The 26,790-nt window shown below is 40.3% G+C and overlaps 1 protein-coding gene across 1 annotated transcript; it reads right to left on the bottom strand.

The window, feature by feature from the left end:
- Positions 1 to 2,482: 2,482 nt before the first annotated feature.
- On the bottom strand, positions 2,483 to 4,111 carry LOC120291835. Its single transcript, XM_039309585.1, has 2 exons — positions 3,770 to 4,111; positions 2,483 to 2,740 (listed from the first exon to the last, which is right to left on the bottom strand). Exons 1-2 carry the CDS (start codon positions 4,109 to 4,111, stop codon positions 2,483 to 2,485), a joined length of 600 nt encoding a protein of 199 aa, XP_039165519.1.
- Between the last annotated feature and the right edge of the window lie 22,679 nt (positions 4,112 to 26,790).

Consider the following 26,790-nt stretch of genomic DNA (forward strand, 5'->3'; position numbering starts at 1 on the left):
ATGAGTGATCAGCTTAGAGAAAAAGGACCACAGGCGTGTCGATGAAAAACCCATTTCATTTAATCGAAATAGGGTCGAAAATCAGGATGTCACAACTCTTCCCCTCTTATAAAAATTTCATCCTCGAAATTTAAACTATTACAATTCTTTTTCAAAAAGGTGGTGGTATTGTTATCTCATTGATTCTTCACTTTCCCATGTAGCTCCTTCTGTTCTATGGTGTTGCCAGACCACTTTGACCAAGGGAACTGTCTTGGTACGTAGCACTTGCTTCTTGCCATCCACGATCTGAACTGGTCTCTTCACGTACGACACTTTGTCGTCCACATTTAATTCTTTAAAATTCAGCACGTGGGTTGGGTCAGGTTCATACTTTCTCAATATCGACATGTGCAAGACGTCATGCACTTGCGCCAGTCTCGGCGACAACACAAGACGATACGTCAAAGTCCCTATTCTCTCTAGAGTTTCGAGGGGACCGACGCACCTCAGACTTAGCTTCCCTTTCTTGCCGAAGCGCGTAGTACCCTTCATTGGTGACACTTTCAGAAAGACGTGTTCACCAACTTGGAATTCCAATGGTCTTTGCTGCTTGTCAGCATAACTTTTCTGGTGACTCTGAGCAGTCTTTAGTCTTTCCCGAATAACTGTGACGGCATCAACTGACTGTTGAACTAACTTTGGGTCGGTGATCTTCTGTTCTCCGACTTCATCCCAACAACTTGGAGTTCTACACGCTCTGCCATACAACACTTCAAATGGTGCCATATGAATACTCTGTTGATAACTGTTATTGTAGGCGAACTTAACTAAATGGAGTTGTTCCTCCCAGCTTCCCTTGAAATCCAACATGCAAGCTCGCAGCATGTCCTTGAGGGTTTGAATCATCCTCTTAGACTAGCTATTGAGGATGATAGGCTATATTGTATTGCAGCTTTGTTCCCAAGGCAATCTGTAAACTTTTCCAAAAAGCTGCGGTGAACTTCGGGTCTCGATTAGATGTAATCATGACTGGTACTCCATGCAGTCAAACTATCTGATGCACGTACAACTCAGCATATTTGTCTAGTGCATAGTCCTTTCATACGGTGATGAAGTGAGCAGACTTCGTCAATCTGTCAACTACAACCCATATGGAATCATTACCTCACTGACTCTTTGGTAAGCCCATCACAAAATCCATTGTGATATGTTCCCACTTCCATTTGGGAATCTCCAAAGGTTGCAAAAGTTCTCCCGATTTACAATGTTGTGCTTTCACTTGCTGGCACGTCAGACACTTAGCGACATGTTTGGCGATATCTACCTTCATACTGATCCACCAATAGTGTTGATGCAGATTTTGATACATCTTCGTACCGTCTGGATGAATGCTGTAATTGCTACGATGAGCTTCTGACAAGATCTCCTCCTTAAGCTCTGCATCGTCAGGTACACACAAACGTCCACAAAACTTCATTGTTCCGTCTTCAAAAATCTGGAAGTCAGCCTTTCTTTTTTCTGCATCTTCTTGCAAAATTCTCTGGATCTCAGGATCTGTCATCTGCAGCGTCTTGATCCTTATTTGTACTTCCAGTTCAATTCTGAGGGTGGGCATAAGACTTGAAAGGTGGCTTACCTCAAATTTGAAAACCAAATCTCGAGCTCCTTCGAGTAAGATCCACTCTTGAATCACCATCTGTGCAATCGATGACTTTTGATTCAACGCATCTGTTACCTTGTTCGCTTTTCTAGGATGATATAGAATGTTTCAGTCATAGTCCTTGAGAAGTTCCATCCAACGATGCTGTCTCATGTTCAACTTCTTCTGAGAGAATAAGTACTTGAGACTCTGATGGTCAGTAAAGATCTGAAATATTTCTCCACACAAATAGTGTCTCCAAATCTTCAGAGCGAAAATAATCACTGTAAGTTAAGTCATGCGTCGGGTAGTTCAACTCATGAGGTCTCAACTGACGGGACGTGTATGCAATAACCCTTTCATGTTGCCTTAACTTGCAATCTAGTCCTTTGAATGACACATCACTATAGATCTCGAATCCTCCAGGTCTAGACAGAATTGTCAGCATTGGTGCGGTAGTCAGCTTTTGCTTAAACTCTCGAAAACTACGCTTGCACTTATCCGTCCATATGAACTTCTCTTCCTTCTTTAACAATCGAGTCAAAGGCATGGCTATTGCGGAGAATCCTTCCACGAACCGTCTGTAATAACCCACCAAACCCAAGAAGCTTATGATCTCTGTCACTGTCGTCAGTCTTGGCTAGTTGATCATTGCTTCAATCTTGGTTGGGTCCACGAAATTTCTTCACCTGAAATCACGTGACTTAAGAAAGCTACACGAGTTAGCCAAAACTTGCACTTACTGAACTTGGTGTATAGTCCATGTTCTCGCAAAGTCTGAAGCAATGTCCCTAACTGTATTTTGTGCTCCTCAGGACTTCTTGAGTACATTAGGATGTCGTCAATGAACACTATCACGAACTAATCCAGGTACTCCTTGAATACTCGGTTCATCAAATCCATGAAAGCAGTTGAGGCATTAGTCAAACCAAACGGTATCACGGTGAACTCATAATGATTGTAACGCGTACGAACCACTGTCTTCGATATGTCTTCCTTCCTAATCCTCAGCTGATGGTACCTTGTCCTCGGGTCAATCTTAGAAAATATCGACGCTCCCTGTAGCTGGTCAAACAGGTCGTCAATCCTTGGTAGTGGGTACTTATTCTTGATTGTCACCTAATTGAGTTGCTGATAGTCGATGCAAAGATGCAACGAACCATCTTTCTTCTTTACGAACAGGACTAGTGCTCCCCAAGGTGATGCACTAGGATGTATGAATCCCTTATCCAACAACTCTTGCATTTGCACCTTTACTTTCTTCAACTCTGATAACGCCATATGGTAAGAAGCCTTAGAGATTGGCTCTGTCCCGAGGGCCAACTCAATCACGAACTCGATCTCCCTTTCTAGGGGCAGACCGGGTAATTTTTTCGGAAACACATCAACAAACTCTTGTACCACTACAATGTCTTCCATCTTCGGCTCCTTAACTGTCGTATTCACGACAATTGCTAAGTAACCCTTGCAACCCCCGTCTAACAAACAGGTTGCCTCAAGCGACGAGATTAAGGTGATCGAGGGTCCTCCTCGACTCCTAATAAACTCCAAGCTTTCACCCAATAACGAGTTAACTGAATCGCTTTACGATAGTAGTTTACAGTAGCTCGTTGCTTGGTGAGCCAATCCATATCAATTATTACATAAAAATCATACATGGCTAGGACTATCAAATCTATCTTTCCCTCTCGCTTACCAATAACCAACTTGCAACTGGGACACTCTATTGTAGATAACTCATTATCCTTTAATGGGGGTAGATATGCTAATTACTAACCCTAACGATTTAGGACTCAACCCTACCAACTTAAGGTATTGCTCAGCAATAAATGAATATGTAGCTCTAGGGTCAAATAAAGCATAAGCAGCATGGTCATTTAGCGAGACCGAACTTGTGACCATGTCAGGTGAGTCCTCTACATCGCGTCGAGTGACAGCATACACCCTTCCTTGAGCTGAATGCCTATTAAATCTACCATGCGGTGCATTATCTCTATTCTGACCCATCGGCGGTGGCGGCAGCTATGATCCCATCGGTCTATGTGAACAGCTTCTTATCTGATGGTTGAATTGGCCACACCTAAAACAAGCTCTCGGCCTAGCAGAGCACGGGGTTGAACCATGTCGTCTTTCACAAAAATGACATACATTGTTTTGGTTGGGTGCTGACTTTCCAATTCCACCCTTTTTATTGGGCGGAATAGGGTACTTTCCTCCAGTCATAGGCTTCTTTCCGAACCAACTTCCATCCTTGTTCGACCCGAACCGCAACCTAGATGCAGCGACTTGTTCGTTCAGGTTCCTCTCTATCAACTGAGCTCGTTCATACAAATCATTGTAGTCCTTTAGATTGAATAGTACCGGCGGATTCTTCAACTCCGGTCTGAGTCCATCCTGAAATCTTCTTACTCGGTCTACCGGATCCTCGATCAATCTTAGTGCATACTGAGACAACTCTGCAAACTTTGCTTCGTACTGATCTACAGACATTAGACCTGACGAAGGCGCTGGAATTCCGCCATCTTCTGTTCTTGGGCGCAGTTCGAGAAATACTTCTCGTTGAAGGCTTCAACGACAGCATTCCACTCCGGAACCACACCTTTTGGAAATACTCTTCCTCTGGTGGCCCTTCACCAAGTACTTGCGTTTCCCTACAACTGATAGAATACAAGGACCAACCTTTCTTCCTTCGAGCACCTCAGCAGTGCAAAGGCTTTCTTCAAATCTTGGATCTAAAGGGTTGCGACCTCGGGATCACCTGCCCAGTGAACCTTGGCAAGTTCAGCTTCAAAAATGACTATATGAGCTTAGGCATTAGTCTCTCCCTGATCACGTTCCTAGGTGGATTCTCGATAGGTGTAGCAGTGGCAGCGGCTGTAGTAGCGACGGAAGTGGCAGCAGCTTGATTTTGGGCCTGCTAGCCCATTAGATTTCAAAGGGTCTCAAGCACTTGTACGATCCCATCGATTCTAGGATCGCTAGGTGTTGTTACACCAGCACCGGCCTGCGGCGGTGCTATCCCACTAGTGTTGGCTTGTGCTTGCGTTCTACCTCGGGCACCAACCCTAGTCAGTGTCCTACCTTGAGTAACTGAAGCTACTAACCTCTTCCTAGGAGTTCTCTGCTCCTAATTGCTCATAGTGCAAGATCCTTATAGAACCTGCTTTCCAATTTCACACAGAATTATAAATTGAGCGACCCACACAAAACAATCTACCAATCAACTATCAATTACACACATTGGCATAAGAAAAATGCCTTTCCTACTAACTATCGCATAACCCATCGCACCTTATCACTCCAAACACTAACTAGCTCTAATACCACTTCGGGCGGGGATGTCAAGCCCCAAACCCCGGGCATGCACACATCCCTCGGTGATAAACTAAATTGCAATGTACCCATGACGCGTTGTCGACCCAAACGATTCATGCATATGTGGAAGCAAAATAACAATCTCTAGACAACAAACAAACATATGTGATAGGAAAGCAAGACAACCAATTTAAACAAACCACACTTTATATACAACCAGGTCAACCTAAAGTTTATACACAGGAGGTTTATCTCAAAAAGAACTATCAAGCCCTCTAAGCTTTGGACTCTTCAGTCATAGGCTTCGGGTCCTCCATGACACCATCAAAGGTGTCGATGTCCATAGGATGCCTTATTTCCCAATCCCCGGTCCCAACGGGAGGCTCATCAAAACCCTATAGGGGACCCTCCCGATCCCCTTGAGAAAAGTTGATGAACCACGCTATGAATCGATGAGGTACCAACTGAGGTAGGCCCTCTTTGACCCAGACCGTGGACTCAACCAACTCACAGGTCAGGTTAGTCCCAGGTATAGGGAAATAGGAGTGCTGAAATTCCATCGCATGTGGGACCCCATAACACATATAGCGTACCTCCATCTAAGGATCTGAAAATTTTGAACCACGACGGGGTGAGATAATGTCTCAACGAGTCTACACCCTAAACCCTGATTAGGAGAATAATTCACTTAGAGGCAGCCTAAACACACTCATATAAGACTTACCTTGCCTCAACACCTCCCTGCACATTAGTACAGCTCATATAACAGATGCATACAGTAATCGCAATCAATAATTAGAACACTTCACTTTCACACATCAATCAATCATAGAGGTCCCAATTATAGAACCAAATCTTTATAACACGTCCCATTCCGTGCCACACAATTTTGTCCCATAATCAGGCACAGTTATCTTACTCATTCAAGCGTTCCAATTAATTACGACCCAATGGCCACGGCCAACTCAGCAGTTAGCAGTCATCCGGCATAACTAGGCGTCGTCCCGCTTCGTCGGGCACGGTAACATCTACATCTAGACGGCATTCCTGAAGGAGCATTGGCCTAGCCTCCACTGCGACTGGCATCCGTTGACATGGGGCATTTGAACTTAATTAGGCAACGTCTTGCATAAACGCATCAGGACAGGTTCACTACCCCGCGTAAACGCATTAGGGTATTATGTGATCACGTACACATCCAATCTCGGCCAAGGACACCGGGCTTTGTACTCAAATGCCTCAATTTCAAATAATGTACTTGGCCTATTTTCGTTATATTAAAAACACCCAGTAAAATAATTGTGCGTGACCACACTGTTAAATTGATCCACAAAGCGTCATACTCTCTCATTTAAAAATTCAACGATTTGATACAATACTAAAAATATTTTTGGCATCAAAACCCGACACCCAGTATTTTTGTAATTAAATACCAAAAATTCATATTTTTGAAATAATAATTCAAAAATCATCACTCAACATCCGATTGCATAAATTAGCAATCAATTGCACAAACTAATGCAACCATGATGATCAGCACGAAATTCAGACAACTAGCTATCCTGGTATAATTTACGCTAATTAATAAATAATTAAATAAATTTCAAAATAATTAAATTAAACCACTAATTAACCTACAAAATCTAATCTAGCCACTTAATTGTGTGAATTAACTAATCTACTAAGCTAACTAATTTAGTCTAATTAAACTAACTATGTAATCTAACTAACCCCTAACTAAATCCATCTAACCACCTAGCCATCTAACTAAACTAACTAACTAACAATTACACTAACTAACTAACCTTAATCCTAATTAGGCCTAGCTAATCCACCTTAAGTGTAATTAGTCCCCTAATTACAGTTTAGGCGTAAACTCACCGGTTTAGCACGAAAACCCATTCACGGCGACGGCGGGGTGACGACGACCACAACTTGAGTCTACGACAATACCAAAGGAGGCTGGGAAAGGCCTGAAAAAGGCCCAGCAAGCTCACAGCTTGTTGCTGGGCTTCAGTTCTGTGGGGCTGAACCGAAGGCTGGTCGAGGGGCTTGGCGATTGGTCGTGGTGTGGTGGATGGTGGAGACAGTTGACGGCAATGGGCTGGCCACTACAGTAGCTTAGGCGAGCAGACAGCTAGGGGCGCACAGGCTTGGGATGCGGAACATGGCGGTCGTGCGGGTGGCATGGCTGGAACACAGAGAAGTGGGCGGTGTGAGGGTGGTGGCCGGTGAGGGTGGTTAAGTGGTGCAGCGGCTAGCTTGGGCGATGCTGGTTGGTTAGGCAAGGGCAGGAGATGGTGGTTCAATAACAATTGAGGAGAATGAAGGCTTAGGGAAGAAGCAAGAAGAAGAAGAAGAAGCTGCTGTTGGAAGGGGGATAAGAAGCCTTCAAAGTCAAGGGAAAATATCCCAAATCATCATTCTCAGCCCACAAAGTCTTCAACCCTATCCAGCAACCATTTTTCCCTTCCAAAACTTCCCAAGCAAACCAAATTGAAGTCCAAATGTTGTAGCCTAGCAGCCCCTACGAATTTCACCGAGTTCCATAGAAATTTCTGGGGGAAATATGAATCCTTACCCGGGTGATCCCTCAGAAAACCCTGATTTATGTAAAACAATGAGTTGGAAGTTGGAAGCTCTAGAGTGAAGGGTCAAAAACCTGGAAGAGCTCGCAAATGAAGCATGACCTCGATATTGGCAAGTGCGAACTGGCGAAGGGAAGACATTGTTCTGTACTGTGTCAAAGATAACGTGTTCGGGGTGATCCTCATAATATATTCAGGAAACTATCTTTTTTTCCACTTCAGTTAGAGATGTGAGCTTGGCATTATCTAGAAGCCTAGGATGTGTGGATAAGTTAGGCCTTTTACCATTTAGTCTGCTCAAGAAAAGCAAACTTCTCGCCCTCTGTCCACTTGAGGCTGGGGAAATATGTGTTTGTGTGATCTTTACGTATTCATCTAAATAAAATCGTGTTCCTGCAAGTATGTAAGATTTCGCATATGTCTTGCCCTTCTCTTTGTGTTTTTCACCTTTTGAGTTACAATTATTAGATTAATTCCTGTTGAGATGGATGATGCCACACAGAGGGACGAATAAGTTGATTGAAAAAATTTAACAATTTTTCGTGGAATAACTCAAGTTTGATAGATGCAAGAATAGTTTGATAATATCATATGCAAGATGCTTCAATCAAATAAATTTTAAAATAAGGAAGGAGATGGAAGATGATGCCCGCAGATCTCATAGAGGTTCGGATTAGATCAAATGTACTTCCACTCTCCTAGATTAATAGCCATCAACAACGCCAATATCCACCTGTAATCTCAAGAGACAGCTACAGAGAAGCAAGTACTACTTGTTCGTCATGTAAAGCATTTCATAACACTTACATTTAGGTAATAATAATATTTAACTTATCTTTAAAAAGCTGTTCTAAAAAATGAAAATAAAAATAAAAAAAAAAAGGATAAGAAATAATCTATAAAATAAAATATTTTGTTGTGGATGGAGATTTTGAAAGATTTTAGAGTTTGGATAATGGAGCCTTATCAAAATGGTTGAGTGAATTATCTTGGAATATGTCCACAAAGGATTTTAGATTTTAGAGCCATTTTCTTGTTGAGCGCATCCCTCTTTTTGAAAGATGATCTTCAGCGATTGAGTCAATATATGCAATCATATTGGAAAATCGTCATTGGTAGAACAAACTTGTTTTATTTTTTCTCTATAAATAGAGAGTGCAAGGTTTCATTTAAAGGGGGCTTCTCTTGGTTGAAAAAAAGGGAACACAAAAGTCAAAAAGTGAAGGAAAGTGAGAGAGAAATTTTTTTAGGTTTTCCTTCACTTGGCTTCGAAAGTGAAAAGAAGGGTGCAAAAAATATAGAGAGGAGACATAGAGAGAAGATGTGAGAGACAAGTGAGAGTTACAGAGAGAGAGAGAGAGAGAGAGAGAGAGAGAGAGAGAGAGAGAGAGAGAAGAAAAAGAAAGAAAGAGAAAAACCAAAAGCAGAAGAGGAAGGAGTCGGTCGAGCCCCCCTCGTCGAGGCCCCTGCATAGTGTTGGCGTGCTGCCGTGCCGCCCCTGATCTGTCTGCGATCGCCTAGTGCTAACCTACTTCTACTCCACCTCGCCTACAACCCGCAACCCACAAATCTTGCGTTTGCAAGCCCACCTTGCCGTGTCTTTGAGCGACCCAAAAGAGCTCACGCCACGACCTGATTCCCCTGCTCGCTAGACGCCGCATTGCCGTTCTGTCCACAACCGCCTGCTGCTGACCGTAGCGCCACCTTTGCCAGCCTAGCGCCCCTGCTCTGCCCGATGAAGCTACTGCTGTGCCAATTCGAGTCTCACCTGAGTGACCCACTCGAGCTGCTTCCATTGCTCCAGATCTGAACGTTGAGCCACCATATGTCTGTCCAACGCCCCCGCTCCACCGATCCCTGCTGCTCGAACGCTACCCTTGTCTTGCTTGAACGGCGACCGTTGCTTGTGTCGCTGGTCTGCCCTCTTCTAAGCGACGCTCGCGCCCGTGCTGCTTTGACTAGCGTTCCTGCTTGCTACTCCACTTGTCACCGAAGCCCCCACACCAAAGATTCGATGACGCGTGACGGTGACCGACGGTGATTAGCCACCACACGAGCACAAGCCTTGCTTGGGAAGGAAAAAAAGGAAAACACAAAAGAAAAAAAAAGGAAAATTAAATTAGGCAGTGTTTTTGTTTATTTTATTTATTTATTTTTATCATTTGTTCTGGTTTTTAGTGGAATTATTCTTTAAATGTATGATTGAGATTCCGACATGAAATAGCCTCTCAAATTAGGGATTGACAGTTCGATTTTTGCGCCCGAAATCCGACTAGCAATCGCTTGAAAAATCACCAATTCGATATCATGCTCGAGATTCGATTCGCAATTTATTTAAAAATTGACCAACCCGATCTCATGCACGAGATATGGTTTGCCAATTTATGGATATCAATCCTATCTTGTTTGATTTGCCGTCGTGTTGGTTGAATCAATTTTATTTTCGTAAAAGAAAAAAAATCCAAAAATATTTGAATTAGGATTAGGTTTGTTTTAGAATATTTCTTGTTATCTTGCATATTTAGAAGATATATTTTATTTTGAATTTAAAAAAATAATAAAAAAATCCAAAAAATGCATTCATTTGGGGCGTTAGTTTTTTTAAATTTAAGTTGCATGTTTAATTATGTGGCAATTATAAATTTCGAATTTTATAAAAAAAATAGAAAATATCATGCATATGTCATGTAGAAGTAGGGCATTTTTTGCTCGTCATTGCATGTTAAGATTGCATATTATAGGTTTAGATAATTTCTCCTAGATGGACTGCATGTTTTTGTTAGGAAAAATCATGCGCACATCATATAGAATTGGGTTCATGAAATGCACATCATTTAGTGATTGTTGCTAGATCCATTTAATTAGAAATTGCTCGTCATTAGAATTAAATCATTAGATTAATTTAGATTCCATATTCAATTATTGCATCTCTTTAAAAATTATTTCATATAGCTTAGCTATACTGCTATGTCATATCATTTCACGTTAGATGAGTAACATTGCATTGCATATAGTTTAGATTCTCATTACATAGGTGAAAACAAAAATTGAGGGATTACGTGTTAATTAGAAATCATATCTAAGACTGTTGATGTGAATTTTTTTTTGATCTAACAACAAAAATGCTTCCGTTGCTATGAGGTAAGTTTAGCATTTTTTATTTATTTGCTTAGTGTTAAATTGGTGATTTGCGCACCCGCATGATCACTTTACATGTTAGGGAAATAAATTAAAATCAATTCAAGCTACTTGCAAAACATTTTTTTTCAAAATAAAAAAGAAAGTTACCGAAAGGGTGTTAGAGAAATCTAGCGTAATCAAGTCCCCGTACCCAAAGTCTCTGGTTCATAGAAGTAAAATAATTCTCCAATTATTTTACTTAGGTGTCTAATTGACCTACTGTAAACTGATTAGTGGCGACTCCCTTTTGTATGCTAGATATTTGAACCTAAGTCGTGAATTTCTATGGGCTTGGGAAAACCTGAGTTAAGTTAGACTTAGTAGTCCATTAGCCTAATTTTAGGTGGTACACCCGAAATTTAAGTCACGATAACAATAAATCTTGATAGAGTGAAGCACAAATGAGCACCAACAAGTTCACAATGGGAGAACGAGATAATATCAAACTTGTAATTCTCTCAATTTTCATCCACTCCCTCATCTTGCTTTGAATCCGTCATATAGATCTTGGCTCTCACGAGAGAAGAATTGCTAAGCTAACCAACGCTGACACTCCAACTAATAACGATGCTCCAATAGCCACTAATTTTTTAACAAAGAAACTGGCCATTGGAGAAGCAAGTTTGATCTTTCCTAAGCATTGATTTCTATCTTCACAATGAAGTAGGACCTCGCCTATCACAAAAAAACAAGTTTCTATCCTTCATAATTAATCAGGTCAAGTGGTTTTCATGAACTTTAAAATATACATTTCAAGCTTTCTAAGAACACCTTAATCCCTTAGTGGGTAGGTCATTTGGTCACTCAATTGGTTCAAGCCAAGTTATCCCTTGTGGTGACTTTTCTAATACCTTTATCTTCAAATTCCAAAGATCTAAAGGATTGATAGGCCACGCTTTCACGGTTCTTATTTGTGTTGGAAATGAGAATCAAAAGAGCTTTTACCCTTTTTTTCTACATGAGATTTCTATTCTCGTTAAGCTCATCATGGGACACATACTGTCATGCCTCGAACCCCGAATACGCACACATCCCTCGGTGGTTGATTAAAAATGCGACGTCCCAGGATGCGTCGCTGACCCATTCTTTTTATCTTTCAATTAAGCACATGCGGGAGCGAAATAAATAAACACCCGGCCAACAATCAACATGGGGATAGTATAAACAGGACAGCATATTTTCACAAACCACACTTTATAAACAAACTGAGTTAACTCTATGAGTTTATAAACATAAGTCTGTTCCAAAAAGAAACCCCTAGGTAACCTACACCCCGGATCCCTCCGACTCGGGCTCTAGATCCTCCATGACACCTTCCCGTATGTTAATGTCCATGGGGTGGGCTACCTCCCCATCCTCCGTCCCGACGGGAGGTCCATCAAAACCCTACAGGAGACCCTCCCGAGCCCCGTTACGCTTGTTGATGAACTATACGCCTTGAAGTGATGGGCACCAAGTGAAGGAGGCCCTCATTGACCCAAATCATGGTCTCAACTAGCTCACGGGTCTGGGTGGTCCTAGGGATAGGGAAAAAGGTGGACTCGTAGTCCATCTCCCATAGAACCCCAAACCGGACTGGGCGGTATGCCATACTAAGGACCTGAAAAAGGGTTAACCATGATGGGGTGAGATAAATCTCAGTGAGTCAAAACCCTAAACCTCGATTTAGACGTAAATTCACTTAGAAGGCCTAAACACGCACCATGCATAACTTACCTTGCCTCGGCATGTCCCTACATATTAGTGCATCACATATACCAATATAAATATCACAAGCACAATTAATAATTGGAACACATCATTTTCATATTTCAAACAATCACATGGGTCTTGATTATAAGGTAAAATCGTTATGACACGTCTCATATTGTGCCACACAATTTTGCCTCATAATCAGGCGCAGCTATCACAACCACTCACGCATGTTCCAATTATTACGACCCATTGATCACGGCCAACTCAACAGTCGGTGGTCATTCGGTGTAACTAGGCATCGTCCCATTTCCTCGGGCACAGCAACATCCAGCACTACACACCCAGACATCATTCAGTAAAGGAGCATCGGCCCGGCCTCCACCACGACCGGCATCCGTTGATGTGGGGCATCTGAACTTAATCAGGCATCGCCTCCCCAACTCATGTCGAGTGACGGGTTCCGATAGTGACCACACGTGCACATACTTGGCCAAGAACACCGTGCTTTGCACTCAAATATCTCGTGTTCAAATAATGGACTTGGCCACTTTTCTTCGTATTAAAAATCATCAAAGTAAAATAATCGTGCGTGGTCACGTATTTAAATCGAACCATTAAACATAGTACGCTTTCAGTTCAAAACTCCACGATTTGATATAGTACGTAAAAATTGGCATAAAAAATCAACACCTAGCATTTTTCTATTTAAATGCCCATAAAATTGAGTCTTGCAATAATAATCAATAACTGCCACCAAGCACTCAATTGCACATATAAGCCATCAATTTCACATATAAATTCATCCACAAGAACGAGCATAAAATTTCACGAAATGGCTAATTCGTCACTAATTAAGCTAATTATGATTAATTAAATAAATTGCAATTAATTAAATAATTCTACTTAATTAACCTAACCATGGTTAACTAATCTAACCCAAGTAAACTAATCTAACTATGGTAGGCTAACCTAACTAAACTAACTAACCTAACTAACTAGCTAACCTAACCAAACTAACCTAACTAAGCTAGTTCATCTAACTAAGCTAATTAACACTAATCCACTTAGCACTAATCTAACCCTTAAGTGCAATTAACAACCTAATCAAGGATTAGGAAGTTAACTCACTGGATTAGGACGGCAGTGGGCTCACGGCGACCGCAATGCAACGGTGGTGAGGACCCGAGACTACTGCATCTCCAACGGAGGTCAAATGGCGGCTGAAAAGTTCCTACAAGGCTCACAGCCAAGAGGGCTAGCTTGGTTCTAGAGCTGCTGGGCTAGAGGGGTCAGGTGGTTGGTCATGGGGCTGCTGGGCTCCAGTGGTTCTAGGCGGCGGTAGCTGGTGGCTACTGAACTATGGGGGCTGTGACTAGGTAGACAGGGGTTTAGGCTATGGCCGTTGCTGGATTGGACACAGGTGGCTGGGCGGAGCTAAGGCAGATGGTTGGGTGATGGACGAGGATAGAGGGCTAGCGGGTGGTGCGGCCAAGGAGTTCCGGCGCTGGTGGGATGAGGAGTGTTGCGGTGGAAGTGCTAGTGGTGGGTGGTATGCGGCAAGAACATAGAGGGAAAAGCTTGAGGGAAATGGGATAAAGGGGTGTGCGGTAGCAGGGAATTGAAGAAGAAGTAGGGACAACAGCATGAAGAAGGAGTGTGCTTATGAGGGGAGGAGAGAGAGGGAGGGAAAATTAAAGTCAAGAGGAGGGCCAATAGAAACCTAAGGAAAATATCTAAATGATCATTGAAATGCTCCAAAAGTCTTCAGCTCTTAAAGTCACATGCCTAACCACTTAGAAAATAGTTCTAATTTCCAAAAACAAAGCCAAAATAAGGGTAGAAATAACCCATTTCTTCAGCCATCCGAATTTCCACTTCTTTTTCGATTTGTCCGAAATTGATTTTTCCGCAAAATTCTAGACTCAACAAGTCTCTCCAAAAGATGAGATGACTAACTATAAATGAATCGTGACATGCTCGAACGTCCAATTCCCAAAACCGAACTCAATTTCGTGGTTAAAATCGACCGAATGCAATTTTAGCACGACCTAACCTACCGGGTAGCTTTTAGGGACTTAGCACGTTTGACCCATGGTCGATAATTCTCGATCCACATTTGTGCATCTCTAACTCGTAGACGACTCTCGGCTGTCATAAAAATCACGAGGTTTTAAATTAAGTGTCCCGAGTATAACATCGATAGAAAATTGGGTTATTGCCATTCGACACGAATTTCACAATCATGCGGAATCAACCGCAATTCAACTACGTAATTCCATTGAATCGACTTATATTCATTCACTAGTCGATTATAACGGTATCGAATTGACCATTGCCGATTATTATGGTTGAGCAATCGATTTCCGATCAAATTCTCTAGTCTGCCATGTATATATCCCTTAATGGCCTCATCTAATAAATTAGGTAACTCATGAGGGGTAGACTCAGAGTAAAATGACCATAGATGTATCGATGAAACAATCATTTTATATATATCGAAACGAGGTCACATTTCAGGATGTCACACCTACATTATCTTTTAACAGATGTGCCGACCCAACTAAACTCCCCACGTGAGAATGTCTTTTGCTTGAATTGGCCTGTGTGCGTGAACCTTAGTTCTAAAAGATTTCATGGAAAACGTAAAATAATGTTAAAAGTAGTGGTAGTTCACTTTCGCCGTTTCTGGCTCCCACTTATTTTACACTTCTCAAGTCATTTCATAAAGTCGGGCTAGAGGCAAGCTCCACAGGGTATTCTTTCCCTGCTAATTTTGCCAAGCCCATTCCCTTGGCTATGGTTTCCCAAGAAAGTAGACAAGGACATAAATCATAATTACCCAAAATTAGTAAAAATAAGTGATCCAATCATTGGCTCACTAATTGGTTGTTGATTCTCAAGGCTAAATAACCTAATTACATGATTAATTGAGCTTTGCATATGATTTCTAGATATATAATTAGGCTTGTGTGTGTCACGACACGATCTTGCCGCCATCCCCTCACGAGAAAATGAATGGGCCAGGTCGGGTTTAGGGGTACTTGACCATGAGAATTCCCTTACAGCTCGCATTCCAAAAGACATCATCATCTTGCCTTTCAAATTGAAGCTCTTATAAGTGCACTTTATGAGATCCCGAGCTCTTCCAAGCATGACAGTGAAGTATTGCCATCCATATCCACATGGGCGACACACCTCAAGAGAGGAAGTCGAATATAGATATTGGATATAAGGATACCTTTATCATAGTAGTTATCCCTCTGGTATTCTCTTCCCTAAGGATGGCATCACTTCATCCATCAAGAGTTTTCCACAATGTGTATGCTAAACCATGGTGAGTTTCATTGAAACTCATATCTCTAGTGACGAGTTCATTTATACGGCCTAGTTGTTTAAAACAACCTAGAAATAAAATGGGAATTGTCAGTAGCCTCGTTTTTGGGGGCCGGCTATAAAACCCAATCAAGGGTGGGGAGTAATCCCTCGATTCTTATACAACCAAATATCTATGTTCGATGACTTGGGTTACGCCAATATTTCTATTAGCGCCCTTTCGATACCTAACAGCATGTCATGTTTAGCTAAGGTATCCATATGCATCTTTCACTTTTTAGGATCATTGGTATTAAATTAAACGATCATGCATGGTTGGTCCTTTTTATGTTATTACTAAGAAAAATGAAAAGAAAGCAATCAATTGAATTGAAAGTTGCGAAACAGTAAGTAAACAACCAAAGAAAGCGGTAAATCTACAATGCAATCGTAGGAAATATAAAAGAAAAACACAATTAAAAGGAATAAGAAGAAGAAAAGAACCCGTAACTCGTTGGGCTCTATACAAACAAGAAGAACCCAAGACATATGTCGAGGAATGAATAATACAAAATAATGGTCGAAATGGATATTGACCTCCATTGTTTTCATGTCTTCACCATCTTCGGGATCCTAATCTAAACCTAGTCTAGGTTATCTACAACTGGATGCATACAATGGAAAGAGACAAATCATGACCTTCACAATTATCAAATCAAATTTTGGAAAAATTTGAAATATTTAGAATTAAAGAAAGTCAAGGTTATAGAACATATTCAATTGTCAAGGCTAGCTTGAAACTTGCATAAAGACATTCACAAGCGTTATGGGCATTTTGAATGTGGCCTAAACTGTGACATCTTGAATTTCGACATTGTTTTGATTAAATGAAATGGGCTTTTCATTGATGTGCTTATGGCCTTTTTATCGGAGCTGATCACTTAAGAGATAACGAATCTATCAGGTGAAGCCGTTAAGGGATATAAATGCGACAGACTTGAGAATTCGATTAGAGATTGACTGCTCAATCGTGATAATCAGTAAAAGTCAATACGACACTATTATAATTGATTAGAGATTGGAGATAGGTCGATTCGATAGAAACACGTAATTAGATTGTAGGTGATTCCACCTAATTGCAAAATTCGCATCAAACGGCACTAAACCGATTTTTCTATCGATTCTGTACACGGTGCCTGTAATTGAAACCTTGAAATTTTTACGATAATCGAGAGTTGCCTATGAGTCGGAGATGTACAACGTGGATTGAAAATAATCGACCACGGGTCAAATGCGTTAAAAATTCCTAAAAGCTACCAAATAGGTTAGGTCACGCTAAAATTGCATTAGATCGAAATTAACCACGAAATTGAACTTGGTTTCAGGAATCGAAAGTTCTAGTGCGTCATGATTTATTTTTAGGACATTGTTGCATCCTTTGAAAATTTTTCGGTGAACTCGGAATTTTGGCGGAAAATTCAAATTCGGCAATTTAAATTCAAGAAATTCGGAGGCGCATTTTCAAGTGAAATTTTGGCCTTCAAAATGGATTGATTTGTGCAAGAAATTGTGGAAATTGGTAGGGCTTCCTCCTCAGCAAAATTGGTCATCAAATTGGAGAGATTTGTGAAGAAATTGAAGTGTAATGGGTGCAAATTCTTAAGGGGCAGCTGCTGTGTGGTTTTGGGCACCAAATTGAAGTCCCTTGGTGTGGAATTGTGAAGCAAATGGCTTGTGGATGAGGCATGGAAAGCAAGGGAATTGCACTCAAGTGTGTATATATTTGTTGAAGCTTCCCATTGGTGCATGCCAAGACTTATAAGGCCATTGTCCCCCCTTGGTTCCCCCTCTCTCCCTCCCTTCTCCCTCATACTCGTTGAACCCCCTCCGTCCAGCTCTTGCCTTCTTCTTTTTCTTCTTCTTCTTCTTCCTTGCTTCAACCTCCATTTCCAGCCACCTCTAGCCCTTGCCGAACCAGCCAATAGCCGCCCTTGCGTCGCCTCAGCCAGCCACTGCACCGAGCCCACGCCAACCTTGACTCCAGCCCGTTCACGTGCTTGTTCATGCCGTCTTGCCATTTGCCCGAGCTGGTCGACGGGCTGCTAGCCCCGTCGACCAGCTCCTTTGCTGATCGCCTCAGCCATTGTTGCTCGTGCTAGCCGCATCCAGGCCCATCGCCAGCCGCGCCGCCAGCTTGGCTTGCCATCCTTGCGCCATGTTCAACTAGCCTCGACCAACAAGCAAGGTCGAACCTTAGCTTAGAGTTGAGGCTTGCTTGGCCTTTTTCCACCCTTTCCCAGCCTCCTTTGGTGTTGTCATAGGCCCGGGTTTTGGCCGTCATCGCGCCGCCACCGTCATGAACCGGTTTTCGTGCTAAACCGGTGAGTTTACCTCCTAATATCTAATTAGGAGGCTAATTAAACTTAAGGGTGGTTTAGTTAGGCTAATTCGTATATTAGTGTAATTAATTAGTTAGTTGGCTTAGTTAGATGATTAGGTGGTTAGATTGTAATTAATTAGTTAGTTGGCTTAGTTAGATGATTAGGTGGTTAGATTAAATTAATTAAGGAGTTAGTTAGGTTAATTAGTTAGCTTAGTTAGATGATTAGGTGGTTAGATTAAATTAATTAAGGAGTTAGTTAGGTTAATTAGTTAGCTTAGTTAGATTAAATGTAGCTAGACTAGGTGGATTAATTTAGTTAGTCCAATTAGGTGGTTATATTAGTGTATATAGATTAATTAGTGGTTAAATTTAAATATTTTGTAATTTATTTAATTAAATGCAATTTATTTAAATTATTTATTAATTAGTGGAAATTATACCAAGATAGCCGGTTGTCAAAATTTCGTGCTGATCGTCATGGTTGCATTGGTTTGTGCAACTAATTGCTAATTTATGCAATTGGATGCTGGGTGATAATTTTTGAATTATTATTTCAAAAATATGGAATTTTGGTATTTAATTAGAAAAATATCGAGTATCGGTTTTTTATGCCAAAAATATTTTAGGTACTATATAAAATCATGAGATTTTTAAAAGAGAGTATGTCACATTTTATTATTCAATCTGATCGTGGGGTTTTTAATATGAAGGAAATAGACCAAGTACATTATTTGAAATTAAGGCATTTGAGTGCAAAGCATGATTTCCTTGGCCGAGATTAGATGTGTGTGTGATCACTATTGGAATTTGTTATGATGCGTTTACGCCGAATGATGCTCCTTCGAGAATGCCCCATGTCAACGGATGCCGGTCGCAATGGAGGTTAGGCCGATGCTCCTTCAAGAATGCTGTCTAGATGTAGATGTTGCCGTGCCTGACGAAGCGGGATGACGCTCGGTTATGCCGGATGACCGCCAACTGTTGAGTTGGCCATGGCCATTGGGTCGTAATTAATTGGAACACTTGAATAAGTGAGATAACCGTGCTTGATTATGGGACAAAATTATGTGGCATGAAATAGGACGTGTCATAACAATTTAGCCTTATGATCGGGACCCTTGTGATTGGTTGATATGTGGAAAGTGAAGTGTTCCAATTATTGAGTGCAATTACCATATACATCTGTTATATGAGCTGTACTAATGTGCAGGGAGGTGTTGAGGTGAGGTAAGTCTTATATGATGCGTGTTTAGGTTGCCTCTAGGTGAATTATTCTCCTAATCGGGGTTTAGGGTGTAGACTCGTTGAGATATTGTCTCCCCCCGTCATGGTTCAAAATTTTCAGGTCCTTAGATAGAGGTACAACATATGCATTATGGGGTCTCGCAGGTGATGGACTTTCAGCAATCCTATTTCCTTATATCTGGGACTAACCTGACCCGTGAGTTGGTTGAGTCCATGGTCTAGGTCGAAGAAGGCCTACCTCAGTTGGTACCTCATCGATTCATAGCATGGTTCATCAACTTTCCTCAAGGGGGTCGGGAGGGTCCCTTACAGGGTTTTGACGGGCCTCCCATTGGAACCAGGGATTGGGAAATAGGGCATCCTATGGACATTGACATCCTTGATGGTGTTGTAGAGGACTCGAAGCCCATGATTGAAGAGTCTGGAGTGTAGAGGACTCAGTAGCTCTTTTAGGATTCAGCCCCTTTGTATATAACTTTGTAGGACTAACCTGGTTTGTTTTTTTTTAGTGACCCAGGAACCTCGTACAACCGGCAGCCGGCGAGTAAACTTGGGGGGACATGTAAGCGGGAGGACCCACCACCCCTGGCGTCCCACTTAAGACCCCAAGCGATCGTGAGGGGATTCGAACTCCTCCTTTTCGTGAGGGGGAGAGAGCCCAAACCATCGCGGCCACCAAGGCGGTGGTACTAACCTGGTTTGTTTATAAAATATGTTTTGTGTAAATTGGTTGTCCTGCTTTTGTATCCTATGTTTGATTGATGTCTAGAGATTGTTATTTTGCTTTCGCATGTGCATAAATTGTTTAGGTCGGCGACGCGTCCTTGGAATGTCGCAATTTAGTTGACTACCGAGAGATGTGTGCATGCCCGGGGTTTGGGGCATGACATAAACCATGACCCTTCCTTAAGCCAAATCAAGCTTTGAAAGAGATTTTCTAAAATAATTACTTTTGGAAATGTCACATGAACCAAAACATTTTTGAAATATTGTTTGGAAAGAAGGCTTGTTGAAAACCATATGATAATGAATATCAAGGTATTTGAAGCCACTTTCATGAAGATGGTATGACCTAGGTTCATGCACAAACTAGCCCGGAAAATTTACCTAAATAATTACATGACAGGAAAATTCAGAACAAACATGAAAAAAAATCAACAAAAGTGGGCAATGCTTATTGACAATTTAGCAATGAAAAAATTCCCTAATATGCATGACATGCTAAGGGAAAAATTTTGTGTAGAAATTTTTCCTAAATGAACTACACATGATTTTACAAAAATCAAACAACAAGCAACAACACATTAGAAAATTGCCAAAACAACAGGACATTTAGCCATTATTATAAGGATTTGTCCTATCAAAACAGGTCTAAAAATCACCAAATTTTCACACAACACAGCCAACATGATGGAAAATAAGTTTCATTAAGGGATTGAGTATAGAATCTTTATAGAAAAAATAGAACAAAAATATCAAAGGTCTATCCAAATAGAGTTTAGAACAGGGGTCCGAATTTGATCCCATGTCCAAATTCTGGTCTAGTTTGGAAAAAATGGAAAGTGATACTAATGATGAGCGATTGAATGAAATTAGTGGCATTAGAAATGTCTAGGTGTGCTTTATTACTTCCTAGAAGGGTTCAAGTCTAAACTAGGTCAATTTGATGCTCTAAGACTAAGATCTCTAAAGGTGCGCATGTTAGTAAAAAAAAAAAAAATCAGAATATAAGCATGCATCATTAGACCTCAAAATCAATCGAGTAATGCACAAATGGCATGAAGAAATCACATGAGACCTAGAATCGGCCGTGACAAAAAATTTGGCTAATCATCTAACCCTAAGTCGGCATGCAAAGATGTCATACAATTCAATGATAATACGAGATGATTTAAGATTTTTAATGACGTGCTTGGAGATTTTAAGTGTAACAAGCACTTTTGTGACACAAGTTTAACATGCGAAATGATGCTTGAATGAGATAACCTAAGCATGTACACGAACCTTATAACATGTGGTTCAATTGTCAAGAAGGCATCATTGCAAATTTGGTCTGTAGACCTAAATGGGCATGGCAAGGTGCACATATGGCAAGGTCTTGTTTCAGCATTAACACCACTGAATGAGCATGATTTTGGACTCCTAAAATTATGCAAAAATCCTATGAAAAATCTCACCTGCAAAACATGCGACGAGGAATTTTTTTTGTTAAGAGTCAAAAACCTAAATGAAATCATACGAGTCATAGCAAAAATAGCAAAATAGACCTTCGATACGCAAAGTCTATTTTGCTGCAACACTCTTTACATTAATGCATGCAAGTGACACACTAGACAACATCAAAACTTTGCAAATCATACACCAATTGAACACATACAACATGTATTTCATCTTTCATGTATAACTTGAGGTTGAACAAGGTCAATTACATATTCAATTTTACCTAAATCCATTTCGGATTAAGATAGGGCAGATTGACCTTATCTCAGACCTGAGGGATTTTGACCTAGCTAATCATGTCCAAAAATTATGAAAAAAATTACAGGACATACTCAAAATAATAACAAAAAAGTTTCATGCAGGAAGATTTCTCCAGAAATCAGCATAGAGATCAGTACAAAAAATGACAAAATCAAATTTCAAAACTGGAACAAAACCGAAAACTAATTTTTGGAAGTGTTTTTTGAGAGTCAAACATCACTAAATCGGGGCATGCGACCTATCAATTCAAAGCTAGTGACGTCTATTTTAAAAGTCTAAGAGGACTCAAATAATGATAAGGTCGTTTCGAACCTCATTTTGGCCAAAACATCATTTCAGTCTAGAGATACGAAAATGCAGATTTAAGCTATATCAAGCTCAATCAACCAAGTTCATCAAGAAAAATCAATCACATTCAAGCTTCAGCAACTCATTAATGAGTATATGAACATAGCGTACATTCCTTCGGCAAGTGATAGTGAGGTGCGGCAGTAGAGAAAGGTCGTGCACGAGAGAAGGAGAGAGAGAGAGTGAAGAGTTTGGGTGGGAAGAGAGGGAAGAGATAGAGAGAGCTTGTTTTGAAGAGAGTGGATTTTCTGTAAATGAGCCCCCCCAAAATGGAGGAAAAATGGGTATATATATATTCTTGTAAAATCAATCAATTTCGGCCATCGGTTTCATTCGGTAGTCAAAATTCAAATCCAATGGTCAAAAAATGATTTCAAGGGTTCCATTATGATCTCAAGGTGTCGGTTAATCAATTCAATGAATTTGATTTGCAAAAACCCAAGCCAAAATCAAGAATTGGGTCAACTTGTCCGCTTATGGGTCAAATTGCAATTTGATGAAATTCGAGGACTAATATGCAAAATTCAAGAAATTGAAGGTGCATAAGTTAAATTAACATCAAGAGGATCCCAAAACCGGTCGACAAACGATCAAACTGGCCAACTCGGCTGCTGGCTAGTCAGGCCGGTTCGCTCTAGTTTGGCCGATTCTTGATTGGTTCAATCCGATTTGGCTAGCTCGCTCACTTGAGACCCTTGTGGGTTCAAAAGTTATGCAATTTGATCCTTAAAGGACCAAATTGAAAAGAAAACTTATCCTATTTAAGAAGAAATTGTCCGATTATGATTCAATTAAGCAAAATAAACGTCATGAATGCAATCTAGGGGTCTTTTATTGACTTAATTTAATAATTAAGATAAACGATAACGGGTCAAAAACATGGGTGCTTTGAATCGAGCCTAAATGGCTAAAATGATGAAATTTGAAAGTCAATGGGTAAAATTGCAAATTGACTAAAATTGAGTTCAATTAATGTTACAATGGCCCTATTTAATTAACCACCAATGTGTAAGATCACTTATCGCATTCAAATTGGCTTCGAATTGAAGTGCTCGAGCTTATGTCAAAAATGAATCCAAGCCTAATATTAAAATTTGACCTAGATTTATAAAATTAAACAATTACCTTGAATGGGTCAACTTTAATTTTGTCAATTAAAACTTAATTGCTTGATTTTCTCATGTTTGGTAGGATAAAATTCTTCAAGCTGATAAGTTTTGATGTGAATTTTTCAAAATTGATTTCAGATTTGGACTTATTTTAAGAAAATAAGGGAAAAACAATCGTCCGTTCGTAAGTCAAGAAGAGTCGATTTTGGTCCTCTAATTAGGGCTCAAAACGGCAATTCGTGTTTTGACTGGGGAACTCGCGAAATTGAATGCACAAGCAGATTTAAAATAGTCTCGAACCAAATGTTAAAAGAGCAACTACATCTAATTATGACTAAAATAAAAGTAATTCAATTTTTGGTCGATTTATAACATGAAACCGTAAAATATGGAAAACAAAGTTCTTAATCAAATTTTATGAAATTTTCGACACAAAAGTTAAATTGACATTAAAAGAAACGTATTCGTGCATTTTTATTTTTTATTTTTTTCAATTTTTTTGTCAAATGTTTGACCAAAAGTTAACCATTTAGTTGACTTTTGCTAAAAGGTTGATTTTTTAGTCAAATCGTTGATTTTTGCTAAATGGAATTTTTTGGTAAAAGTCAATTTTGATGCGGGGTTGACTTTTGGTCAAAGGGTTGACTGAAAAGTCAACTCCAAAGTCAATTATTTGATTTTTCGGGTTTTTCTTGAAAGTTAATTGGAAATTATTTTGAAATGACAATACAAAAGAAATAAATGAAAACGACACTTTTTTGGCTTAGAAACGGATTATGTCGCGATCAAAAATCCAAATATTTTTATTTTTTACCTTTTTTTTTACACATTGACTAAAAATCAAGTGTCAATAGTATCATGTGTTGATTGATGAGTTGTTTAGTGAGGATGATTAATACTAATTGGTGATTAGTACTTAGTCTATCACTTTGTGAATAAAGTGGAGGCTAATTACCACTAGTTTTAATCAATAAACCCTTTATTGATTAAGAAGTAGTTTGGGGTTAGTCGATTTGCATGAATAATCAAAAGTCGATCTCGAGGCAATTGAGTGTTGAATTGAGTGAGCTTTACTAATCTTTTGATTGGCTTGATTGCATTGATTGATTGGTTGAATGTCCATGGGGTCCCATACCTGCACTCCAATGCCTCTGCCAAGTAATCCATCAAAACCATGGACTGGGCCAGAATGATCATCTCCCTCCAGAATAAACCAAGCCAGCTATGGGGCACCCAGGCGGCCAACCCCTCATCTACCCATATTGTAGTAACCATTAGCTTATATACATAGTCAGTCCGCAAAACAGGGTATAAGGTCATGATTGTATCCTTGTCCCTAGGGACCCCAAAACGAACGTGACAATGTTCCATGCTACAAGCTTGAAAATATTTAACAATAATGGGGTAACATCAAATCTCAGTGAGTCAATGTTCTTAACCTCGATTAGGATGCGAATTCGTCTCAAAGGCAGCCTAAACATGCAACGATATATAATCTTACTTCGCATATAACAATTCACATTTGTCAATATCAATGTATCAAGTATAACAAATAATTTGAACATATTCCATAATATCAATGCACATTGCATCCACACGTGTTCTAATTATTATGACCCCTTGGGCCATGGCCAACACAAGAATTGGCAATCTTTTGGCATGATCGGGCATCGTCCTACTCCATCGGGCATGGCATCATATAGAACCTCTACCATAAATAACATTCCTTAAGGAGCATTGGTCTTGCCTTAATTGTGACTTGACATCTAGACCCCCGTCGGGCATGTGATAAAAATCGGGCATCGTCCCTAAATTCCTGTTGGGTGATGGGTTCAATTAAATGACAACTCAAATGCTCCAACACTCTAGCCAATTTTATTTGCCATCAATTAGCCCAATGCAACAGAATTCATGCTCAAACAACAAACCTCATCAATTTTTACATATAAAATTGTGGTAAAATAATCGTATGTGGTCATACACTTAAAATTAACCCGCCAAATTTTGCACACTTTCATTTTAAAACCCCATTGCCCCATTAACACATAAAACATGGCATCCAAACATGACTACTCAAAACTTTTCATTTTCTTGCGAATAAAACCTTCTTTAAAAATTGCAATGACCCCAACTTCATCTCTAGGGTCGTGAGTGACAAGAGTTATTTTTGTGACGTCCTAGGCTCGTCGCCATCCCAATTCTTTTTATATTGTTATCATGTACATGAAGAAACGTCAATAAAGAACTCCTCAGATAAACAACAGCTGGAAGACTGGGACATACATCACACAGAACACATTGATTAATATTATAATAAGACTTTACAAGCCCTTTCTCTACGAGCCCTCTTTTCTATATGTGATTAATCGCAAGTTCATTGCCACCTCTAAACTATCTATATGTGATTCACTTTAAATCTACCTAAGCTCTTTCACCAAACAAGCTTACCAACATTACATATTAACATATTCAATAAATTCATTAACCGTATAAACAGTTCTTCCCATAATTTTAGGGGCTTCTAGCCGCAGGTTGGGCATTTGGCCTTAGGCCAAGCATCCCATACTCTCAGGGGTTTCCCATACTTTTAGGGGCTTCCCATACTTTTGAGGGCTTCTTAGCTCAACTGGGGCATCCGGCCATCAAGCTAGGCATCCCATACTTTCAAGGGCTTCCTAGCTTAACCATGGCATCCTATTCAATTAACGAGGCATTGCTGCCAATGCTATGTGACGACGGATACTTTTTTCTCTTTAAGTGCACACATACAAGTGCATCACACAAGTCGGTTCTTATCTTTTCTCTTAGTTGACACATGCATGGCTCAAAGGCGTGGTCATTCGTTTGCATGCCATGAGTTCTTGGGCTATTTATGTCGATTCAAGGCCTTATGATTTGGACCGCCTTGTTTTTGAGCGAACCTCAACTTCATTTCCGAACGTACATGACACAAGCATATGCCCAAACACAATTGTAAGTAAAACCAAACAAAAGACATCACACACCACCCACAATTTGATGAGTAAGAACTTAGCTAGCCTCAACAATGAAATCTACTTTCCAAGGGGTGAAAAATGAACCTTACTTACCTCGGCAAAATTGAGAACCAACCTAGCGATAGCTTGGTGGTTTAAGGATGCAAGGCTGAGAGAAAGGAAAAGGCATGCAAGAAAGGAGGAGGAGGAGAATGAGCCAAAGGTCGGAGAGAATGGATGGGGGTGGTTCCCTATTTATAGGCCAAGCTTCATTTAATGGCCCTAACAAGTGGTCCAATGAGCTTTCTTGGAGTGGCACGGCTAGTTTGACGGTGTGACGCCCTAAGGTTCTAGGGGAATGATTAAGAACAAAGGGCATTCTTCTCATTGGTCCATTTATGCTAATGAGTCATCTAGCATAAATGAATTGACTAACTTGCCTTCTAAGGCTCATATTATGGTCATGATGACCTAAGTTTATAGGGACACCTAAGATGTTGTGTCACATTCTTTCATTAATGACTTGCCTCCAAAGTCA

Source organism: Eucalyptus grandis, chromosome 3 (genome assembly GCF_016545825.1).
Source record: "Eucalyptus grandis isolate ANBG69807.140 chromosome 3, ASM1654582v1, whole genome shotgun sequence".
Taxonomy (NCBI): domain Eukaryota; kingdom Viridiplantae; phylum Streptophyta; class Magnoliopsida; order Myrtales; family Myrtaceae; genus Eucalyptus; species Eucalyptus grandis.